The sequence below is a fragment of the Macaca mulatta genome, chromosome 4, assembly GCF_049350105.2.
Source record: "Macaca mulatta isolate MMU2019108-1 chromosome 4, T2T-MMU8v2.0, whole genome shotgun sequence".
NCBI classification, from domain to species: domain Eukaryota; kingdom Metazoa; phylum Chordata; class Mammalia; order Primates; family Cercopithecidae; genus Macaca; species Macaca mulatta.
The window spans coordinates 136,769,789-136,792,310 of NC_133409.1; the positions used below are offsets into that span (position 1 = coordinate 136,769,789).

Genomic DNA, 22,522 nt, shown 5'->3' on the forward strand with positions numbered 1-22,522 from the left:
CTGGATTCTATCCTGATAAACTGGGTCAAACAGGTACTCATCTGATGCAGGTGAAACTCCAGTGCAGGAACTTCCATGACAACTTTAAACATAATTTTAATTGGAATGATCTACTTTTACATTTCTTTAGATATGAACACCAATTTTTCTCTTAATCTTCTGTTAACTAATTTCTTGGTAATGTACTCAAAATAGCTTTTCAACCAGTCTTCCAATGTAAGAAGTTATTACGATGCTATTACTTTCCCTTATACTGCACACTTTGCTCAGCAATGAATTGATCCCTGATTTACACATTGTGCTGAACTCTCACATCCTAAATATATTTATTCTTTTGGAATTTTAGGTATTTGGAAAATATTGAAGCGTTGGGGAGATTAAAGAGAATAAACACAACATTAGCAGACTCAACTACAATCCACAGAGGAAATAACTAAATAAGTTGCTATTTTAAACAATTTAAGCAAATAGGAGGAAGGGATTATTTCAGAACTCACAGTATGTATAGGCAAGAAAATAACTGAAGCAGTGATGCTTAAAAAGACTTGGTGAGGGTTAATACTTGAATCCCTATAACATACAGTATTTTATAGTATTTGACGTCACAGGTGTGCAGGTGAGCATGGATAACCAGTTTTCTTCTCTAAGCAACCAATAAGAATGTTAAAACAGAAATAAGACTTCATATAATATAGTGAAAGACTGAAAGCATTGTCTTACGACTACTGTATTATTTAAAGAACTACATCTGTATCAATCAAATGTGGCAGGACGGGATGTACAGTTCAATACTGGGGGTGCAAGATTTTAAAATGAGGAACAGGCCAAAATCTAAACACAGAATCGTCCAAAAAAAAAAAAAAAAAGGCCTTCAAGTAGAACAAGTTTTCAATAACAAAACATGGTAGTTGAACGCCTGCGTCTAGTTACGAGTTGGGGAAAAACATTAATTGCAGATTAATGAAACAGATTCTGTGCGAGGTCAGGGTAGGGAGTGATGGCGCGCGGGAGCGGAGGAAGAGCCGGTTTCGCCGTCCCAGAAAGCGTTCCACGTCCACACGCCCGCACTGCGGCCCTGCGGCGAGGGTTCAGACCTCTCCGTTTCCCTTCACCATTCTAAACGCGCAATCCCGCTAAAATCCCGTTCACTCCAATTCCTGGAAAGAAGCTTACAACGGTGAATCTCTTCCCTGGAGTTGAAAATCAACTTCCAGTGCCGGTCACCGAATCCGTCAAAAATCCTATCCCTCTCGGGCCCAATTCCTAAAGAATTCAAGCCTGCACCCTGTAGACCCTGAGCGATCTCAGATCATCCCCACACCGCTCCCAGCCTCCTCAGCTCTAAGCGCCGCCGCGTGGCTCAGCGCTGCCCTCTCCGGGCTCTGAGGGCCGCGCACAACGCCCCGCCCCCGGCGAGCGTGGCGGAAGTAGCTCGCCCGGGCTGAGAGACCGCGCGCCACCTGGCAGAGCGCGCATGCGCCCGCACAGCCAGTGCTGGGGGCGTCCGTATCGCTAACTCCTCAGTCTCCGCAACCCCCGCCTCACCGAGAGTCAGGCTCACGCCATCTTGCACCCCCTTCCCCCCCGTCACACAGCCGAGTCACCTTTTCCCTTTCTTACACTCCACACTCTCGGCCCCCCCACCCCGCCCCTTTCCAAGCGTGTCCCGGGCCGCAGCAGCAGAAATCGCACCATCTCCAACCCCCACATTCTCCTCGCAGGAAGCGCAGCCGTGCCTACAAGGGTTCTTAAAGCAGAGGTTGTGGGGCGTGCGGGGGGCGGTGCGGGGGTGCGGGCGGGGGAGACGTCCGAGAGCCGGGAGGGACGCAGCGCGGAGATCCCAGCGTCTCTGGGCCCCCGCGCCGGCCACGCCCTGGTCCCGGCTCTAGGGCGGCCGCCTGGGTCTTCGGCGTCTACGCGGGAGTGTTGAAGGGAGGGCGGCTGTGGGAGGCGCTGACCGGGCGCAGCGCCCTGGTTCTGCTGCCGATTGTGGAGTTGCCTCTCGACTCCTCCCTGTTGGCGGGTGGGCGTGGGGTGAGGGGGATTGGGCTGTGCTAAGGAGCGGGGTGCGCGGGTCGTCTAGGTAGTGTTGGGGGTTGCCGGGGGAATCATTAAAGAGGGAAATTGTTGCTTTATGGCACGGCGAGAGAAGAGTTAGGTAGTTAGTGGGAGTGTAGCATCCAGAAAGAGGAGAAGATCCGCTGTGTTCTCTCTGGGGTGAGCTCACGTCTGTGGCCCCTGGGGAAATTATGTAGCTTGTCTTTGCCTTGTTTTGGTCTGTAAAATGGCGATCTTATAGCCTAGTTCAGAGTTATCAGGGTTATATGAGAAAATACACGTTAAACGCCTAGAACAACGCCAGGTGCTGCTCAGTACATTTTAGCTCTGCTTTTGCTCTCCATGTTTTAGGAGTTCAGAATGACTGTGACCTTATCTTCTCAGAGAATGAGGACATTTGGTCTCACAAGTGAGAGTGAAGTTATGAAGACAGTGATATGTAATATTTGACACTCAGACGATCCTGGACATGTTATTACTGTACACGTGGATAAATTGGCATTTCTCCACGAGGTTAATAGAAATGTTAAATTATTTCGGTAGAAAGAAATGTGTGTGTGTATATATGTGTATATATGTATGTATAGTGTGTATATTTATATATGTATTTGGAAGGAGAGGACCTGGGGTCTTAATATATGTAAAGGGCAGACTTTGGAAGAGGAATTAAATTCGCCCTGCAAAGATTTACTTGAAGGACAGAACTTGGGGAATTTCTGGTGAATGTTTCATAGAGGCTGAATTTGACTATGAGGAACAGTTCGTGAGAGTACTTTTCTAGAATGGAATGCACTTCATTGTGCTATTGAAAGTTTCTTATCTCAGGATATTCGGGACATTGGAGCGAAGTGTGCCTAAGTCTAGGCTGCACTTTTCAGTAGCAGTTTCTGCCTTGGTGGAGATGTTCCATAATCTGTGCCTTTAGGCACTAGTGGTAGCCTAGGCACAGTGGCTCTTCAGCACTTGAAATATGATAAGTGTCACTGAGGAAGTTAATTTTTAATTTGTTTCGTAAATTAATTAATACATTGATTTACGTTTAAATACCAACGTGTGGCTAGTGATGGCTACTGCATTGGGCAGCACAGGTCTACAGTTTAGATGTTGAGAGTCCTTCCGAGTCTTGATATGGTTGAGTTTCAAATCAGAGAAGCCAGCTCTTTGGAACATTTATTGGCTTACGGAATTGTAATTCTATTCAAATAATGCCTTTCATTCAAATACTGCAGTTCAGACCTTGGGTCTGTTAGTACTTATTTACATCTTGACAAATTAAAGCAAAACGTTCTTTTGTCTCCTAGGTTGTACGGGTAATGCCAGATCCAAAGAGCTATGACAGTATTAACTGGAGTTTTCTTTAAACATTATGGTACTATTTTGTGATTTTTGGTTTTTATCTTTTACTACTTTGGTTGGTTTTCAGTGAGAAGTTTCCAGCTCTTTTATTCAAGTTTTTTTTCTTTTTTAACCTTTCGTGTAATAAAGCTATTTGAAAAATTATAACTGTTGAGCATTAGGACATTTTAGAACTAGTTTTGTGGTTATCCAAGTCTTTTGGAGAGATAAGTGAAATTAGGTAATAGATGTTTCACAAAATTGCTTTCCTTGAAATATGTGCATCTTTTTTTTAAGTAAGTCTATATAAAGTCAAATATGAAAATAAAACTAAAAGAACAAACAACCTTCATAGGTAGCGGTAGCACCCTTAACCCTGGCCTGATGTCTGTAAAATGATGCCCTTGGGTCAGGCACGTTGGCTCATGCTTGTAATCACAGCACTTTGGGAGGCTGAGGCCACAGGATCTCTTGAACCCAGGAGTTCAAGGCTGCAGTGAATCATGGTCAGGCCAGGCCTTCCAGCCTGGGCTATAGAGGGAGACCCTGTCTCTTAAAAAAAAAAAAAAAAAAAAAAAAAGATGCTCTTGGTCTTAAGGCTGAAGATAATGGTTAGATCTGGAACAATAACTTAAAGCCCACGAATTAAATCAGATGGAGAGAATAGCTCATAATATGCAAATCAGAATGGGGTGCTTTTATGGGTGACCATAATATCTTAATTTTTCTGAGACAGTCATGGTATAAAGCCTGATTGTTCCAGCACAATTATTTAATTTAATAGAACCCCTTTCACTATCAAAAATGTTCGAATTGGGACCACATAATAATGTCACCCTACTGTTAGCCTTCTTGGAACTTGTAATATATAGTTTTAGGACAATTAACCACATTGCAATATCAGAAATACTTTATTATTATTTTTGAGACGGAGTTTCGCTCTTGTTGCCCAGGTTAGGGTGCAATGGTGTGATCTCAGCTCACTGCAACCTCCGCCTCCTGGGTTCAAGCGATTCTCCCTCCTCAGCCTCCTGAGTAGCTGGGATTACAGGCACATGCCACCATGCCCAGCTAATTTTGTATTTTTTGTAGAGATAGAGTTTCACTGTGTTGGCCAGGCTGGTCTTGAACTCTTGACTTCAAGTGATCCACACGCCTCATCCTCCCAAAGTACTGGGATTACAGGTGTGAACCACTGCGCGCGGCCAGAAATATACTTTAAAACAGTGACAAAATTACTGGCGCGCGGCCAGAAATATACTTTAAAACAGTGACAAAATTACTGTTGTTGTGTCTAAATAATAAATGAGATACCTGGAATAAGGCCAGCAAGTGACTTTCCCATGTAAGCCACTGATAATTTAAAATTTTGCTTTGGATAGAAATCTTTAGCAGCTTAAGTTTTGGTTCCCTCTGGAAGAAAATTATCTTTTGGTGGGGGTGACTGCAAAGCATTAGTCTATGTCAGTCAAATCAGGAGATTGAGTATTTGTGTTGAAATAACACTGATTTTATTTTATGGTAAGGTTGAATAGTGAAATCCATCAGAAATCTGATTATGTATTAGAATGTTAAAGACGGGTTTTACTTACAGTTACTTAAATAATGAAAAATAACTCAGCTACATGCATTATTAAGTTTATACTGAAGTGGGTAAAATATTTTATTGAGGCTCTAACACTTGATTTGAGTTCTCACTCAGCTGCTTCCTAACCATGTGATTTGGGACAAATTATTTAATCTTCCTAAGAATACTCGGTTCCTCATTTATAAAATGAAGATGGCGATGGCTTCTGCTTCTAGGTTCATAAGAGGTTAATTTAAATAACTCATGTGATGTGTTGGGTGCAGTTCAGTAACTATTAGCTGCTGTAGCCTTAAGTTTATTGGATAATCTAGAAGTGATAATAACGTTCTGAGATGTTCTGTGGGTTGGTGAACAGAGCACTAAGACGCAATTCTGTAAACCTAGCTTTTGCCCTTTTCTGCCACATTTTGTCATTTCAGTTAAGGTATTTAACTTGTTAATATCGGTGCCTCAATTTCCTTATCAGTAAAATAGAATTAGTACCCAACCTCATCCCACCTTCTCATAAGACTGTTGGTGGCATCAAATGAGAATTACGTTTAAAAATTGTTGTCCTTACAAACATTTTTATGTTGAATTGGTTTTGTCTCGTCTACCTACAGCCTCCACTAAAGAGTGACCTGCAGAAGTTGTTCCGCAAATTTTGTGTAACAGCATAGATAGTGTATAATAGGCACTATTACTGAAGACAGTTCTCTTTTACAAATAATATTGTAAGTCACAGGCCGGGTGTGGTGGTTCACGCCTGTAATCCCAGCACTGTGGGAGGCTGAGGTGGGCGGATCACTTGAGGTCAGGAGTTGGAGACCAGCCTGGCCAACATGGTGAAACCCCATCTCTACTAAAAATACAAAAAATTAGCTGGGTATGGTGGTGCATGCCTGTAGTCCCAGGTGCTCAGGAGGCTGAGGCAGGAGAATCTCTTGAACCCGGAAGGCGGAGGTTACTATGAGCTGAGAACGTGCACTGCACTCTAGCCTGGGTGACAGAGTGAGACTCTGTCTCAAAAACCAAACACACACAAAAAAATAATATTTTAAGTCACAGTAATGGTGCTTTTTTGATCTGGTCACAATATATTTTCTACAGAAAACAACCCCATACTGCTAAGAAAGAACGAACATTTTCTTGGGCACTTACTTGATGTGTTCTTTCCATTGTATCTCATTTATCCAAACATATTCCCACCGAATAGGTTGTACTAATGAGGCTCTTACTTTCTAGAATGGGTCTGTCAGGCTTTTTTGTACTGTAGTTCTCCCTTTGAAAATATCTGGCCCTTAGTTAATGGGTAGTGAAGGTTAAATAAGATCATGAACATGAAAATAGTGGCTGGCTCTGTGACTCATACCTGTAATACCAGCACTTTGGGAGGCTAAGACATGTCCAGATTGCTTGAGCCTAAGAGTGAGGGCAATATAATGAGACCTAGTCTCTACAAAAAATTTAAAACAAAAATTAGCTGGGCCGGGTACAGTGACTCACACCTGTAATCCCAGCACTTTGGGAGGCCTAGGCGGGTGATCACCTGAGATCAGGAGTTTGAGACCAGCCTGGCCAACATGGTGAAACCCTGTCTCTACTAAAAATACAAAAATTAGCTGCATGTCTTGGCATGTACCTGCTGCTTAGTAGGCTGAGGCACCAGAATTGCTTGAACCCTGGAGGCGGAGGTTGCAGTGAGCCAAGATTGTGCCGTTACACTCCAGCCTGGGTAACAGAGCAGAACTCCATCTCAAAAAAAAAAAAAAAAAAATGTAGCCGAGCTTGGTGGTTGGTGCCTATAGTACCAGCTGCTTGGGAGGCTGAGGTGGGAAGATTGCTTGAGCCCAGGAGGTGGAGACTGCAGTGAGCTGAGATTGTGCCACTGTACTCCATCCTGAGCAACAGAAAGAGACCCTGTTTCAAAATAAAAAGAAAATAGTACACTGTTTGGTGTATAGTAGGTAGGAGTTACTGAAAAGATGCTGTTGAATTCACAGGACAAGTAAATTGAAATAATTTATGTGACTATATTAACTAAAATAACATACAAATATAAATCATTTAAAAAATCTTGAAATGTACTTTTGCGATTTAAATGCTATAGTGGTTTTATGACTGAATTCTATATATTTCACGGTATTCATGTTAGTCTTTGTTAGTCATAACATTCTTTGAGGATATACATGTTTAACAATAATCTTTTGTGATATATTTTCAAGAAGCTTTGCTTTTGCTTGAGTTCATCATCATTGTTGGCATGAACTAAATGCCTGATATGTACAAGGCACTTTCCTAAGGGCTGTACATATGTTATTTTATGTAACCTAGGAGAGAAGTAATTAATCTCCATTTTAGAGATGAGGAAACTGAGGCAGCGAGGTGGCATAACTTGCCCAAGGTCATGTGTAAGTGTTAGAGCCTATAATTTAACGCCAGAGCCTAGCTCTTTACTGCTCCCATTGTGGTTTGGCATAGGCAGATATTAATATTTCACAACACAGTTCAGTGTGACATACACATTGTGGAGGCCTTGTGGGTTAGTTATGATAAACTTTTATTTGTATATTCCTTGTTGTATAGTAGAAAGAACTCTGGACCAGGTGTCGGGGGACCTCAGATTTAGTCCCAGCTTGTATCACTAAATAGTAGTGTGTCCTTGGGCAGTTCAAGAAACCCCTCTGGACTTCAGTTCCTCACCTGAAAAATGAGGGATTTGGAGGAAATTAGTGATTTTCAAACTGTAGTTCTGAAGTCTGCTCAGATGTCTTTGGTTCCCTCCCACCAATTTGCATATATATTTGTCTGTTACAGTTGCTTATCCATCTACCTAAGATTTTCTTTTAAACGAAGAATTTCTTAACTGAGTGTTTAAAGTCATCAGTCTCCAAGAAAACTTAATGACTATGTAAGTCCCCTGACTGCTGTGTTTACAACTTTTCAGTAATTTCACAATATTTTAGTGTTTTAGGAGATAGAGATCTTTAACTAATGAAAAAACTAAGGCACTAAAATGAGAGGATTTTTATTAAAACATAGTATATCTAAATGGCCTGAATATTTCAGGTTATCAGCTATCTGGGATCAAAGCCTTTTGTTTACTGAATTTGTGATCTTCAGCCAGTCTTAGTTGGTAGAGGCAGAATACTTGTCTTGTAGGGTAATTGTGGGGGGGAAAAAAAAAGTGAGCTAACACAGGTGAAACACCCTTTATAAACTCCAAATTCATCTGTTTTTTACATGCCTACAGTAAATCCCCCATTCCTTTTTCTTTTTGGTCACGTAAACTGTGTTTTTAAACACATCAGATATTTTGTAAATTGTTTAATGCAGAATTCTCATAAGCTTTAATATTTCTAAAATGTGACTCTCGACTGGAAGAGAGTGTTGATTTTTAAGGGAGCTGCTTATTTTTTGACATCTTTGTCAAATACACTTACCTCTTACTGTTAGGAGTGTAATTGGTGCCAAAATCTTCCACATATCTCAAAAGTTAACCATTAAGCAACTCAAAGTTTGAGTAAAAACAACAGTGTTTTAGTGTTGGAAAAGTAAGTGTGCTATGTGCCATTTGTCAGGGCTTAAGGATAATCTGATAGGCACATTTGCAGTGTACTTTAGGGACTGTTTTTGCAAAGAATTTTTTTTTAAACTCAATTTTTCTGTGAGAGTACTGGATATGAAAGCATATGGAATAGAAACTGAATATGAGACTAAAGAAGGAAGATATACTAGAAACTCCTGTGTCTTGTAGCAGTCTATCACTGGGCTCTGGTGTCTGTTAGTTCCAAAAGATGCTCATGTAGGATATGTAATGCTGCAGTTTTAGCTGTTTATCATCTAGAGAGAAAGGATGGGGGTAGTTTTCACGTTTACAGGGTGTTTTGATATTTTCAGTTCAGATTTTTTTTAGTGCCCATTATATGCAATCCTGTGAGACAAATTATTCCTGACAGAGAAATTGAACTTATGAGATTAGTTGATCCTTATATCCTTATACAAAGTTCTATTATATTAATTATCCTTCTTAACAAAAATCTTGTGACCATGGGTTTTATTTCAGTTTTCTGCTTTACAACATCTCTCACAAAGCTTCTGCAGGTTTTTAAAATCTCCACTTGAATGTTTAATAGCTGTCTCAAACTTAACATAGCCCCAACTGAACTGTTTTTTTTTTTCCTTCCCAGTCTTCTGGATCTCAGTAAATGGCACCACCATTCAACCAGTTTCTGAGGCCCCAGAATTCAGTCATCCTTGACTGCGCTTCTCTCACACCCCACGTGTAATCCATCAGCAAATCAGTTCTGCTTTCAAAATATGTTCCAGAAATCTGACCATTTCTCATCATCTCCACTTGTTAAACTAATTCAAGCCACTGTCATCTCTTGTCTGCACACAACCTCAGTAACTTCCTAACTGGTCTTGATTGCACTCTTGCTTCCGCATAGTATATTCTCCCCGCTGCTGGAGTTATCTTTTTAAAACCTAAAACATTTCAAGTAACTTCCCTTTTCAAAATTCTCTAATAGCTTCACATTACACTTAAGTGAAATGTAAACTCCTGTGGCCTAAAGGCTTTATAAGATCTGCCCTCTTGCTACCCCTGCGTTCATGTCTTTCTAGCCACACTGGCCACAGGATTTTGGTACTTTGCTGTTCTTTTTGTTGGGAAGTTCTCCAGAGCTCCCTTCCAGATCTTATATTAAATGCCACCTCCTAGTTGAAATCAACTTGTTTTTCTTATTTCATAGTATTTGTTATTTCCTCAAATTATATTTGTTTATGTGCTTGTCTCTTGCATTATAATGTATTTTTTTTTTGTCTGACTTAGTCACTACTATATCCCTACCTTTTAGAACAGTGTTTGGCCTGTAGTAGGTGCCCTTCTTAGGTATGAAGAATCCAAAGCACTGGTGGTGTTAGCTTTAAATAAGAGGGTGTCTTTATTATAAGAGGAGGGAATTAAGGGAGGAGGATACACTGTCTTTGGTGGAGGAGAGTGGAGGGAATGACTAAATGATAGCTTTTTGTTTCTCTGGAAGTAGAAGATGATGTCAGCTGTCCATAGCTGGGGTAGGGATTCACTGTGGGACAGAGGCTTATTCAACTAAAATAATTAGTATGCAGTAAAGTAGTTAATTTAATATTAAACTAATATAAACTAAAATAATTAGATGTCAGAGAAAGAATTTCTTTTGTTTACATATCTGGGAAGGTTTCTTGGAGATGGGCTTAGGCAATAGATTTTGGATAGGTTGACAGATACTGTATTGTTTCAAAAGGTATTGCAAGTAGAGAGAGCTATAGGGGTAAAGGTTCAAAAGAACATGGGATGGTTCTGGAGATGGGGAAAGTTTGATTTGACTGCTGTAGAAAAGGAGGCTGGCAAGGTCAGGTGGGACTGATTTGAGGTAAGTTTATAAACCAGGCTTTTTAATACCTTCCAAAGTCCACTTAAAATGGGGCATATATTACTGTACTGAGATTACCATTGTATTATTCTAAACACTAGGTCTAGACATTTTTATAGATATTTTATGTATTTAATTTTTAATTTTTTGCATTCTCAGTGATTGACCATTTGGTATTATTTTTCACAACAGAAGAAATTTAGATCATGATGTAACCTGATTTTTTTTAAACAACAAAACTAAAACGCAGTGTATAATAGTGTTGGCTTAACCGTAATTGCTTCCTGCCTTTGGAATTTTATGAAAATAAAAATATTCTAATTATAAAAGTTTTCTATTAATTTATATTATGTGGGATGTTCAGGTTATCATTAGAATTGAGACTGTAGATGCTTAAAATCAGTACATAGGTCTGCTGAAATAGTTTTCTTCAGCAGTATAGAAGATAAGATTAAAACTTCTCTCTTTTAATTAATGGGTTGACTGATAGTTTTCACAGTCCAGATTTTGATGATGTTTGGAGGGTGCAGAAACTAGTAGTAAGGTTCTCGACAATTTGAGGTCTTTTAAGCTTAAAGATGTTTCATGGTATTTCTTCTGTGGTTATTTAGTCCCCCAAAATATGAGATCTAACTAGAAACCCAGTAGCATATTCATTGCATTTTGTTTAGTTTACTTTTTGTGATTAACTTCACTACAATTAAAACTTTTTTTTTTGATAGCAGTGTTTTCTAAGGATAGGGGTGTATCCTTAAATTCCATAATTTTAAATTAAAAGATAAATGCCAAATTTTCTTCTCCGGAACACAGTTTTACAGGTGTGTTATAGTATTAGCTATTAGCTTAATGATCAGGTTTAAATACTATTAATCAGATATGAACTTATTCCTTGGGTTCACATTTAAACTCTGGCATGTTGAAATAATCTAGGTCCCAATCTGCACATCTGAATTCATTTTGTAAAATATGGCAAACAGATGCATTTCCAATTGAAAGCTGAAACAACTGCAGGACATTAACCCATTGAGAAGATTACAGTAGGTTTTCAGTTCCACGGTAACTGTATTTATTAGTGAAAATTGACTTGAGTGCTTCTGCTTTTAACAGACTTTTCTTTTTTAATGTCTAGAAGAAAGGAAGTAGAGCATTGGAATGATAGGACTTTGATGTGTAAAGAAGTTAATGTCAAAAGAAGTTAATTATCTAAATCAAACAGAATGTGGGTACGGGAAATAATTATTTTAAAGAGTCTAATGAGCTATCAGCTCATCATGTCAAGAAAAATGTTATTCACCTGTTTGATATAAAAATTGACTTGACTGTGAAAGGATGATCATGGTTATAATAAACTAGGTTTGGGTGACTGGATTTGAAAATGAAAAAGGAGCAGATTGCTCCAGCAATGTCTCAGGGCATTTGACCATAGGATGGATAATCCCATGGAATGGCATGTCTGTCAAATCTGATGAGTCAACTCAAATCATAACATTCTGGAGGCTGGGGTTACTACTTAATTTTTGAGTTTAACATGTTGTCCCAGATAGCTCTGTCAGCCTTCTATTGGGACAACAAGGGAACATTTTCTGAGGTCTCTGAGAAATCCAGGCTCCCTTTTTTTGCATTTTGTCCCAATTCTGCAGGACTCTTTATGGAAGTCCTTGGTTTCCTATTTTCTCCCAGTCTTGGACTTGTGGTTTTTTTTTTTTTAATCCAAGTCTCAAATGGTTATGTTTCTTTTCCTATATTATTTGTAGAGAAAGTACTTACTCCAAAAGTCTTTTTAAACAATGGCACAAATCTAGGCTTAAAAAATGTGATGGTGTTTCTTAGCATTAAGTTCTTCATATGTTTTAGAATTTTGGTTTTCAGGCTCAGTTTGAGTGGAATGTTTTTGTTTTCCTTCTCTTTTTGTGCTCTTGCATTCTTGGTATAGTGGTTTTGGCCTGGCTGTTAGGGCCCTCAGACTAGACCAGAGGGATATTGGTATATTTCAAACCTAGTCACCTAGCTAGTGTGCTGCTTGCCTTAGATCTTTGTCCTGTTGCCTTCTCAAAAGCTTCATATAAGGCCTATCTCCATCAGTGATTTGTAGTAGCTTTTTTCCCCGTCCTTCTTTTGTGGGGCCCAGCCCTTCCATCGCAGCCCTTGCTAAGTGACCCTGGTTTAGGTTCCCTTTATGAATTTTATCATTACCCACAGGAGTTGTTAGATTAGAAAGATGTATTAAGAAGATAAATTTGGCTGCAGTTTGGAGAATGAACTGAAATGGAGATAGAAGATGTAGATTAAGAGTTTTTAGGGGGCCATAGCAGTAGGACAAGAGGGGAAGGATGTGAGAACATACAGCAAGTAGAATTTACTTGACTTTTTACAAATTGTAGGGTGCAGGAGAAGGAGTCCAAGGTAGTGACTGAGATTTTGAGCCCAAGTGAGTAGTAGTCGTAGTGATGTCGTCAGTGAAAACTAAACTTACAAAGAAGCTACTTAATATTTGTTTAGTTGCATAGAGGTCTTTTAGTAAAAATATTTAAGTTTTACAAACTTGTGTAATTGTGAAAAAAGGGTAATACATCTAAATTTATATAAAAGCTTTTAGCAGATCAAGAAGGGGAATTCTTTTTTCTTCCTTAATTTTCCCTGTTCATGGAAGAGGGAGTTCTTAAGGTCTGTTTATTATAACAGTTAACATTTATTGTGTGTTCACTGTGTGCTGTCAGTGCTGTTCTAAATTTTTGTATGTATTCATTTAATTCTCACAGCAGCCCTAAGAAGGTGAGATTATCATTGCCCTTTACAGATGAGGAAACTGAAGCACAGAGAAGTTAGGTAACTTGCCCAAAGTCTTAGCAAAGGAGCAGAGGTGGGATTCAAATCTAGGCAATCTGACTCCAGAACCTGCCCTCTTAGTTTACTAAAAGTCCTCTGCACTGTTTTACTTTTTCATATGTTGTTAAATATCTTACATTCTTCTTCAGAATCTGCAAAAAATATTTTAAGGAAAATTACAGCTTTGCAAAGTTTATACAAGCTTATGAAATAATAACTAACGTTTATTGAGCACTTCCAGTATAATAGTATAATAGTTGAGGCTTTACCTACTTTCATGACATTATTTTAATGTTACTTTGACTAAATCTTGCTAATTTTTTTAATGCATTAAATAAAATGGCATACATTAGGATTGGCACCCAATTTATCATTATGCATCACCTTAATTTTATTGGGAAAATGTCACATTTTAAATTGAATAAGTTATTTACCCATAGGATTATAAAATATCACAATGCTTTTGATCTACTGATTGACAATATTATTTGTATTTTAGACTTTTGTTCAAATGGGAATTAGATTATGCTGTAGTTTTCTAATTTTGTATCTTTCAGCTGTGGAATTGTTTCTTTAAATGAAATCTTACTTGGAACCCTCATATATCAACTAGAAAAGTCAGAGTTGTTCTGTTTTAAACTGGGGGTGTGTTGTGCTTGGGGTCCACCTGGAACTCCCTGAAGCATTGCTGATGAACCATAGGGCTCCCTGAAGCTCATTTTGAAAACCAAGTAGCTCTAGTAAAATATGTTAATAAATACTGTTTTTACATTACCTATCATAAAATAGGTGTTAAAGTATTTATCACTGAAGTGAGTAATTGGCCGACATCTTACTTAACTAGTTTTTTTCCACCTTGCTATTTCATTTTAATAAACAACATTAAGTATAAGTGAATCAGTTTTATGCAAAGCAAATCAGAAATTTAAATTTTCTCTAGTTTTTGAAATAATTTATATTTGCTTCCTTTTTTTTTTTTGCATTTACTTATAGCTAGGTATATTTTGTAAGCTTTATTTCTCCTTTTTATTTAGATGAATAATACTGCAGCTAGTCCAATGTCTACTGCAACTTCAAGTAGTGGAAGGAATACAGGGAAGTCTATAAGCTTTGCAACAGAATTACAGAGTATGATGTAAGTATATCCTTGCATGCTGTTGCTATTACTATTTTAAATTTATTCATGTTGAAAGGCAATAGACATAACATTTATAAAACTTGGGAATAATTTGTTATTAATCAAGTAAAAATGAAATACTGTGATAACATTTTAAATTGCTGTATGTAGAGGCAAAATTGGTTAAAAATGCTACAGTGGTACTGTATTTGAAAAATGAGTATTGGTTCATCTTTATAAATGATAGAATGAATAATTATGTGGACATATTTGCTCTAATATTTGAGTCTGTGTTATGTATTGTTTATTTCTATTCTAGTTTATAGATTTAGGAAATTTTGAGACTGATTATATTCTTGGACGGTTGGAATGTTTTCACGTGGAAGGTCTTAGTTTTTCTCAACTGTCATAATAATTTAATAAGCCTAATTTAAATTAGTTTTTAGTTTTGATAATATTTGAAATCACTGTTTCAGAACATTGGGGAAAACTTAGAGCATTTAAAAAACAGATGTATTCAATCTTTGGGAAGTTGCAGAGTCATTAAGATTTCTTAAGACTCTGTTCAGCTTGATTTCTGGTTTCTTGCATTAAGTGAAACTACATCTCTTGATTTGATAAGAGGTGGCACATTTATTAGAAATGTCTTTTGACACATGGTAGTTTTTCATTATATTGGTTCAGGAGACAATTGTCTGTATAAGATGGGGGACCACATATTATAGTGCTCTTCTTATCCTGTGGATTCATGACTTATCCTGTGGATTCATATTCATACTCATGACTTATCAGGTAGTTTAAAAGAATATTTCTGTTGAAGGTTTAAGTGTCTTCCTCTTGTGGCTAAATTGATAGCCTTCATAGTTGAATTAATGTCACTATGTGATGATTACTGTTAAAAGGTAAAATGAGTTTGAGTATATGTCTTGTAATTGCATGATGAACTTACTTTATACAATATTGAAAACATTTAGTTCAGGAGCTCTCAAACTTTTTGGCCTCAGGATCCTTTTATACTTTTAATCATTGAAGATCCTGAAGAATATTTGTTTATTACGGTTATAGTTATTAATATTTATTACTTAGAATTTATTATTAAAAAAAATTTTTTTTTGAGGCAGAGTCTCACTCTGTTGCCCAGGCTGGAGTGCAGTGGCACAATCTTGGCTCACTGCAACCTTCACTTCCTGGGTTCAGCGATTTTCCTGCCTCCACCTCCCAAGTAGCTGGGATTACAGGGGTGTGCCACCACACTCGGCTAATTTTTGTGTTTTTAGTAGAGGCAGGGTTTTCCCGTGTTTGCCAAAATTACTTAGAATTTAAAAAGAAAGACATTTATGTATTAACTTGAAAAGTAATAAACCTATTATATGTTAATATAAATAATATATTTCTTATAAAAATATTTTAAAGCCAAAAATTGATTGCACCTTTCAGATGAGATGCCAGTAAATGTGACATATTTAGCAACTGTATGAAGTGAGCCTGTATTTTAAATTATGGAGAATTTTAAGGGTTTATGCTTATGTACATTTTTGTGGATTAGTTTAAGTTTTTTCATTATAGTTTAGTGGCTTTATATTAAGAATCTTTTATGTTGTATTATGTTAATTATGTTTAAAAATACTAAGCATGTTTTAAAAGTTTTAGAGTAAGGTGAAAAAATTCATTTTCTGTAGAGCTGGTTCATTGATTTACCTTGTATTTTTAAAACTTTTAATTTGGGAATTTTCAAGCTTACAGTGTAATGAAACCCATATACCCGTAATCGGGCTTTAACAATAATTGTGTTTTTCCAGTCTTATTTAACCTTTCTCCTTACCTTTCTCCCTTTAAAAAAAAAAATGAAGTATTTTAAAGCAAATCCCAGACATCTTATTTCGAAATTTATAGTATTTATTAAAACAATATACTTGTTAGTAAAGTTAAAAACAGATGTCCTGTAGCAGAAGTCAACAAACTATGGCCATGGGCTTGCTGCCTATTTTTGTAAATATAATTTTCATTGTACCATAGCCAGGCTTATTCATCTATCTGTTGTCTATTGAAGCCTTCATGTTCTGTGCCAGAGTTGAGTATTTGCAACAGAGACTATATGACCTGTAAAACTGACAATATTTGCTATATGGTCTTTTACAGAAAAAGTTTGATAATCTCCGATCTGTAAAAGACAGTTGTCTTTGAGAAGAAGGCTACAAAAATTAAAAATAAAAATTAAAAAAATCTATGTACCCACCAAAATTAAAAATAAAATATTAAAAAAACCAAACTATGTTCCCACAAAAATTAAAAATTTAATTAAAAGCTTGTAGAGTATTCTTTTGTCATTTATACTTAGGAGAATTTCTGTTTAGTGCATTTGATGGACCTTGGGCCATTTTAAAAAAACTGAGAAAAAATAAAGGCTAAATTCAGCACTTTCTTATTAAATACTTTTGCAAACATCTTCCCAACCAATGTACCTAAGCTGGATTCGGAATGCAAAAGTTATTGTTGGCTACAACTCTGGAAGAAATGTACATTTTCCTTCTATTTCAGACCTCATAGAGAGGCCATTCCTAATAGTTACATTCATCATTTATAGTTTGAAGTTTTCCCCCCCCCCCTTATGAATTTCTTTATAGAACAGGGAAACAGGGCCAAAATTGGGAGAGTCTTTTTAAATTTACCAGTATTTCTATTGTTATCAAGATTTTTAGGCTTTTGATTGTATAAAATTAGACTCAATATATATTTAATTCTTATGTGTATTTCAAATGAGAAAGTGTGGACTTATGCTGCTATGTTTATTTTGTGTTACAGTAATTTCATTCTGGGAATCCCTACTTTACTGCTGCTGTTCATGGTTCTAAGCCTTTTATATTGCTCCTTTTCAATCCTCTGCTGCTGCCTTCCCCATCCATTCACTATTAATGAGTTGTTGTTCTTTTGGGTCCCTGGCCTCTAAATAAGTAACAACATTGTAGTGTCATTTCTGGGAAATGGTTTCACTGCAAGTTGTCTAGTTGTCAAGCACAAATGAAATGGTCATGATCTGCTATTAAATATAGAACTGGCAACCAATCTGTCCTAGTATTAGAGCCTTGGAGAACTTACTATATTTTGAATTTGGGTGGTAAATTCCACCAGTGAAACATTCTTAACAGAAGTTTTTTTTGTTTGTTTGTTGTTTTTTGTTTTTTTGTTTTTTGTTTTTTTTGAGAGGAATCTAGTTTTGTTGCCGGGTTGGAGAGCAGTTGCCCGATCTCTGCTCACTACAACCTCTGCCTCCCGGCCTCAAGTGACTTTTCTGCCTCAGCCTTCCAAGTAGCTGGGAATACAGGCATGTGCTACCACGCCAGGCTAATTTTTGTATTTTTAGTAGAGATGGGGTTTCACCATGTTGGCTAGGCTGGTCTCAAACTCCTGACCTCAAGGGATACACCTGCTTTGGCCTCCCAAAGTGCTGGGATTACAGGCGTGAGCCACCGTGCCTGGCCTCTTCTTACAGATTTCGAAGGAAAGGATTAGTAGTCTAACAAGTGTTAGTGGGTTGGGATGATAGCAGTTGTGCCTTACCTAGTGCATATAACTGAGCATATTTGCTATATGCTGTTTATCACAGCTCCTTTGAGTAACCTGTACTGGAATGGTCCAGAGGTTTTTCATTTTTAGGTTATTGAACTCAAGCAGCCTGTAAATTTTAAAATGAAATCTTTTCATCGACATTACAGGTATTTTAACAAACTTCTTTAGAATTTTAAGTAATTTAAATGCACTTTGAGAGTCTTCATTGAGTTCTTCCTTACTTTACCCATTTATATATTTCCTGCCTTGTCATGTACATTTTTAGAGTTACAGGCCTGAGTATGACGATGCCAGGTTTCACAGCTCAGTAGTGCTTAGTAATTATAATGTCACCACATTTTTAAAAATTGGGAGTTTTTGGGATAAATAGCAATAACATTGAAAAAATCTTGTTTACATGTTACTTTTATATTGTAAGAATTCTTCCAAATGAAAATTTCATCCTTATCTAACATCCAGAAATTAAAAAAAAATTTAGTCAGAATTTGCTTACATGTAATAAAATACATTTTTAAATTGTACAGTTCTACAATTTTTGCATTTAAAAAAATTACCTTTGTATTTTTGAGATGGGGTCTCTATGTTGCCCAGGCTGATCTTGAACTCCTAGGCACAAGTGACCCTCCTGCCCCTGTCTCCCAAATAGCTTGGACTACAGGATTGTGCCACTGTGCCCAGCTAAAAATCATTTACTGAGTCCTTCTTATATGGCAGGAACTGAATGCCTTCAAGAGGCGTATAGTCTAGCAGTAGAGAAGGAGACAAATATTTGTAATGAAATAGGATGCGAAAAATTCCATGATAGTACAAAGGAGGGAATGAGGAACTCTTCTGAGGATAAGCTACCTATGTTTAGGTCTGTAGTTCTGCCCGCTTCCTGGAATGTCTGTTGAGTATTCTGTGAGCACCTCGAATTTAGAATGTCCAAAACTGAACTAATAATTTTCTCAGTAACATTTGCTGCTTCTCCTGAGTGTGTTTGGGATAAATAGCAATGACCATTTATTCACTGCTGCACTATACTAGACCTTTGTTTTGTATGTGAAATGGTATCACTTGACTATTTTTTAAGTATTATGAAGATATGAGCTGTGAAAGAATGTGTGCCCCCTTCATCTAACTTTAGAGAGCCCTGATATGTATAGTCTCTGAATTTTTAGTAGACGGGTTTTTAAGCTAACACAGGCTTCCTTCAGATATTGTTTCCCTGGTTCATTTAAGTTTTTCAGGAAACTGGAAGAAATAAAAACTCCTGAAGATAAAAAGTATGAACCTACTATAATTCCAAAGGTGCTTTAATAGTATCAGTGATAATAATGAATACTTGTATAGAGCATGCTGTGTACCAGACACTCTCTTGAGTACCTCCCATATGCCATTTCATTTCATCCTCACACAACTCTGTGAGGGTAGATGCTATTATTCCCCTTTTATAGATGAAAGAATAGAGACACAAAGGTGGAGTAACTCACCAAATATTATCCTATAGTCAGTGGCAAATTCTGGATTAAAGCCAGAAAGTCTGATTCCAGATTCTGTGCTCTTGACACTTATGCTAAACTGCATTTCAGTTAATAAACTTTTTATTTTGATTTACAAAATTTAGTTTATAAATTAACTTTTAACAGTTTATGTGCGACTACTGTGCTATAATGAAATAAAATGTGGAAGCTGAATGTTTTTTCAGTTGATTGCTTGGTTATTAGTAACGAGGTCCCAGGTGATCCTCCTGCCTCAGCAAGTAGCTGGAACTACAGGGGTGGGTCACCACACCTGGCTGATTTTTGTATTGTTTTGTAGAGGCAGGATTTTGCCATGTTGCTTAGGCTGATCTCGAACTCCTTGGCTCGAGTGATCCTCCCACCTTGACCTCCAAAGTGTTGGGATTAGAAGCATGAGCGTCTGTGCCCAGCCTGTCATTTTTATACTATCATGGCATTTGTTGTAGTTTCCTGTATCTTAACAAATTTTTTTCAGCAAGGGCATATCAGTAACTAAAAGAAAGGATAATTTTCATGGAAATTCTATACTTACCATATACTCCTTATTAGATGCTCATATTTGTGTTATTTCATAATTTTGGATATAAATATGGCCATATTATTTGAATATTTAAATGTCTATCCTACTTTTATGTTTTATCACTGTTAAATAATCGTTGATCTTAATTTCTCATATTTAAATTACACTAAAATATGTGGTAAACTTACCCATTTACTTTTTGTGAAATGCATCTGTTTGGGATATTTTAAGATATGCTTTAGTTTATAACTATAATAGTAATCAGGAATGTTTTCAGATTGTAATGTGAGAATATGTATTAAGGCAGATTTCCTGAAAGTGAGAATATGTATAAAAGCAGATTGAGAACATAAAAACACTGTGTAATGGAAAGTCTTTTTTCCTTTCAGGAATGAAATAGGAAATCTTTTAAGTTTCTAGATCCAGTTAAATTAAGTGCTTGTGTTAAAAAATGTCATTTTATAAATGTGGCTAAATAAAATAATTTTTTTTTTTTAAATATTACTATCAGTTCTCTCACGAGAAAGTAATAATTAGAACTTTTAGTTTAGGATTATATGTGTAATTACCAGGGAAAAAAGTGTCTTGCTTACTTATAGAAATGAAGTCTTGAAATTCAGGTAGATGAAGTTATTTGAGTAATTCTGTGATGAAAATCCTTAGTTATATGGGGAAAAATAGGTAAAAATTCACAGATCCATCAGCCTAAAATTGCAGTATAGTTGCTGATTATCACATTGGAGAGTGGCAATCCCTGTTCTGAACTAATTTGATGGTAGAGCCAGGCTGTAATTGATGTATAGCTATTTATGGTCTTTTCTTAATTTTAGAGTGAATGTTCATACATTTCACCATGTTCCTGAATACTTCTCTAGACTCTACTGAAAGTGTTATGTGATTTATGTACAGTATTAACTTTCAAAAATCTGAAAACTTTGTATTCTGAAATGCATGTTTCAGATAAGAGATTGTGAACTTGTATCTACCTCACAGGGTTAGTCCGAAGATTAAATGAGATGATTGAATTAAAACACTAGTATAGTTCCTGGCAGATGATAAACATTGTGCTATTGTTACCATCACCTTTTTAAAAAATAAATATCATCATCAACACACTGATTAAGGAGTTTATAAAAAGTAATTCAAGTATAGGGGGAAATATTTGCAATTTAATGGGAAGAATTTCATAATTATAGAGAAGAAAGGATTTGTCGACATTATAGCATGCTGTATAACTTTCCACAGTGATAGAAATTTTATTTCTTTTTTGTCCAGTGTGATAGCCACTAGCCACGGGTGCCTATTGAGTATATTAAATAAGCCAGGCAGCTGAGCAACTGAATTGTAAATTTTATTTAAGTTTAGCCCTAAACTTAGCAAATAGCTACCATATTGGGCAGCACAGAAGAAATATAGTAAATATAAATTATATATAGAATGCTTCTTTTCTGGGTTGCATGTATTATATTTTTTTGAGATTGGGAAAAATACATTTTACATGTTATAACCTGTTTTTATATTTGATTTTAACACAGTCATTGATCTACTTTTTTGCCCTCTCTCTTTTTTAAGTTGTCATTGTCCCACAGTTCTTTATAGCTTTGAAGATGTTAATATTTGGCTACTTTGGCAAGTCGGATTTGATTGAGAAGTTTAATATTACATTTATGTTCCATTTTTTAGAAAGTATGAATAATAAAGAAATGTGTTCAGTTTCTTAAAAATGATCTTTTGTGAATGTGTGTTCTCTCTCTCTCTCTCTATATATATATACACACACACACACACGCTTAGTCTTTCTGAAAAATCCTCTGACTGTAACTCTGAATGTATTGTATTACACTTGATTATCATGTCAGCATGTATAATTGAATATATAATGTCATCATGAGTTTTAGGTTCTCATTTTTATGTAGCTAGATTTGCAAAATTTCTGGTAGCTGTGAAATTAGCAATATGTTGTGAAGTGTTCTATCAATTCATTATTTTTATTATGGTGATATTTTGAAAACCTGTTAATTTAAATGTACCAGCTTCAAAATTTATCTTTAGAAAAGTGGGACGAGGTGTGGTGGCTCATGTCTGTAATCCCAGCACTTTGGAGGACTGAAGTCGGGGGATCTCTTGAGGCCAGGAGTTTTGAGACTAGCCTGGGCAACATACTTGAGATGCTGTCTCTATAGAAAATAAAATTAAAAGCAGTTATCTGGGCCCTGTAGTCCCAGCTACTTGGGAGGCTGAGGCAGGAGGATCACTTGCATCTAGGAGGTCAGGGCTGCAGTGAACCATGATCCTGCCACTGTTCTCCAGCCTGGGTAACACAGTGAGACTGTCTCAAAAAATAAAAAATAAAAAAGGTACTAGATAAAAATGGATTCTTCATTACTAAAAATATATCAGAGAGTGGTTAATAATTTTAGATAGGAAATTAATATTTGATGCCTATGATTATATATTGATTTGCCTCTTTACAGTAAATTCTGTAAATTAAAAAGGTGAGTGTAATTTTAGAAAAGAATAGTAAATTCTTAATATAGAGGAATAAATCTTGCTGATTTTGACTTTTTGCTGGTTCTGAAGTCCCATGATAGTTAAGTTTGCCAAAGCACAGTTTTG

At 36.7% G+C, this 22,522-nt stretch overlaps 1 protein-coding gene and 1 long non-coding RNA gene across 9 annotated transcripts in view; one reads left to right on the forward strand and one right to left on the reverse strand.

Moving 5' to 3' along the window:
• Nucleotides 1-1,497: 1,497 nt before the first annotated feature.
• Nucleotides 1,498-22,522, reverse strand: part of LOC144340744 (uncharacterized) — a 49,518-nt gene continuing 28,493 nt past the window's right edge. The window contains exon 3 of the long non-coding RNA XR_013417039.1: nt 1,498-7,663. This is a non-coding gene — a long non-coding RNA (uncharacterized LOC144340744). The remainder of the gene's footprint in view (nt 7,664-22,522) is intronic.
• The window catches only part of SUPT3H (SPT3 homolog, SAGA and STAGA complex component), a 527,796-nt gene continuing 506,796 nt past the window's right edge, over nt 1,523-22,522 (forward strand). For 2 of the 8 annotated variants that reach the window (XM_077998598.1, XM_077998600.1), the window contains exons 1-2: nt 1,523-1,759; nt 14,235-14,335. Coding sequence is in view for 5 of the 8 variants with exons in the window: in NM_001266569.1 (NP_001253498.1) it covers nt 14,235-14,335 (101 nt within the window). In the remaining 3 variants the exon portion in view is untranslated. 8 annotated transcript variants of the gene reach the window in all.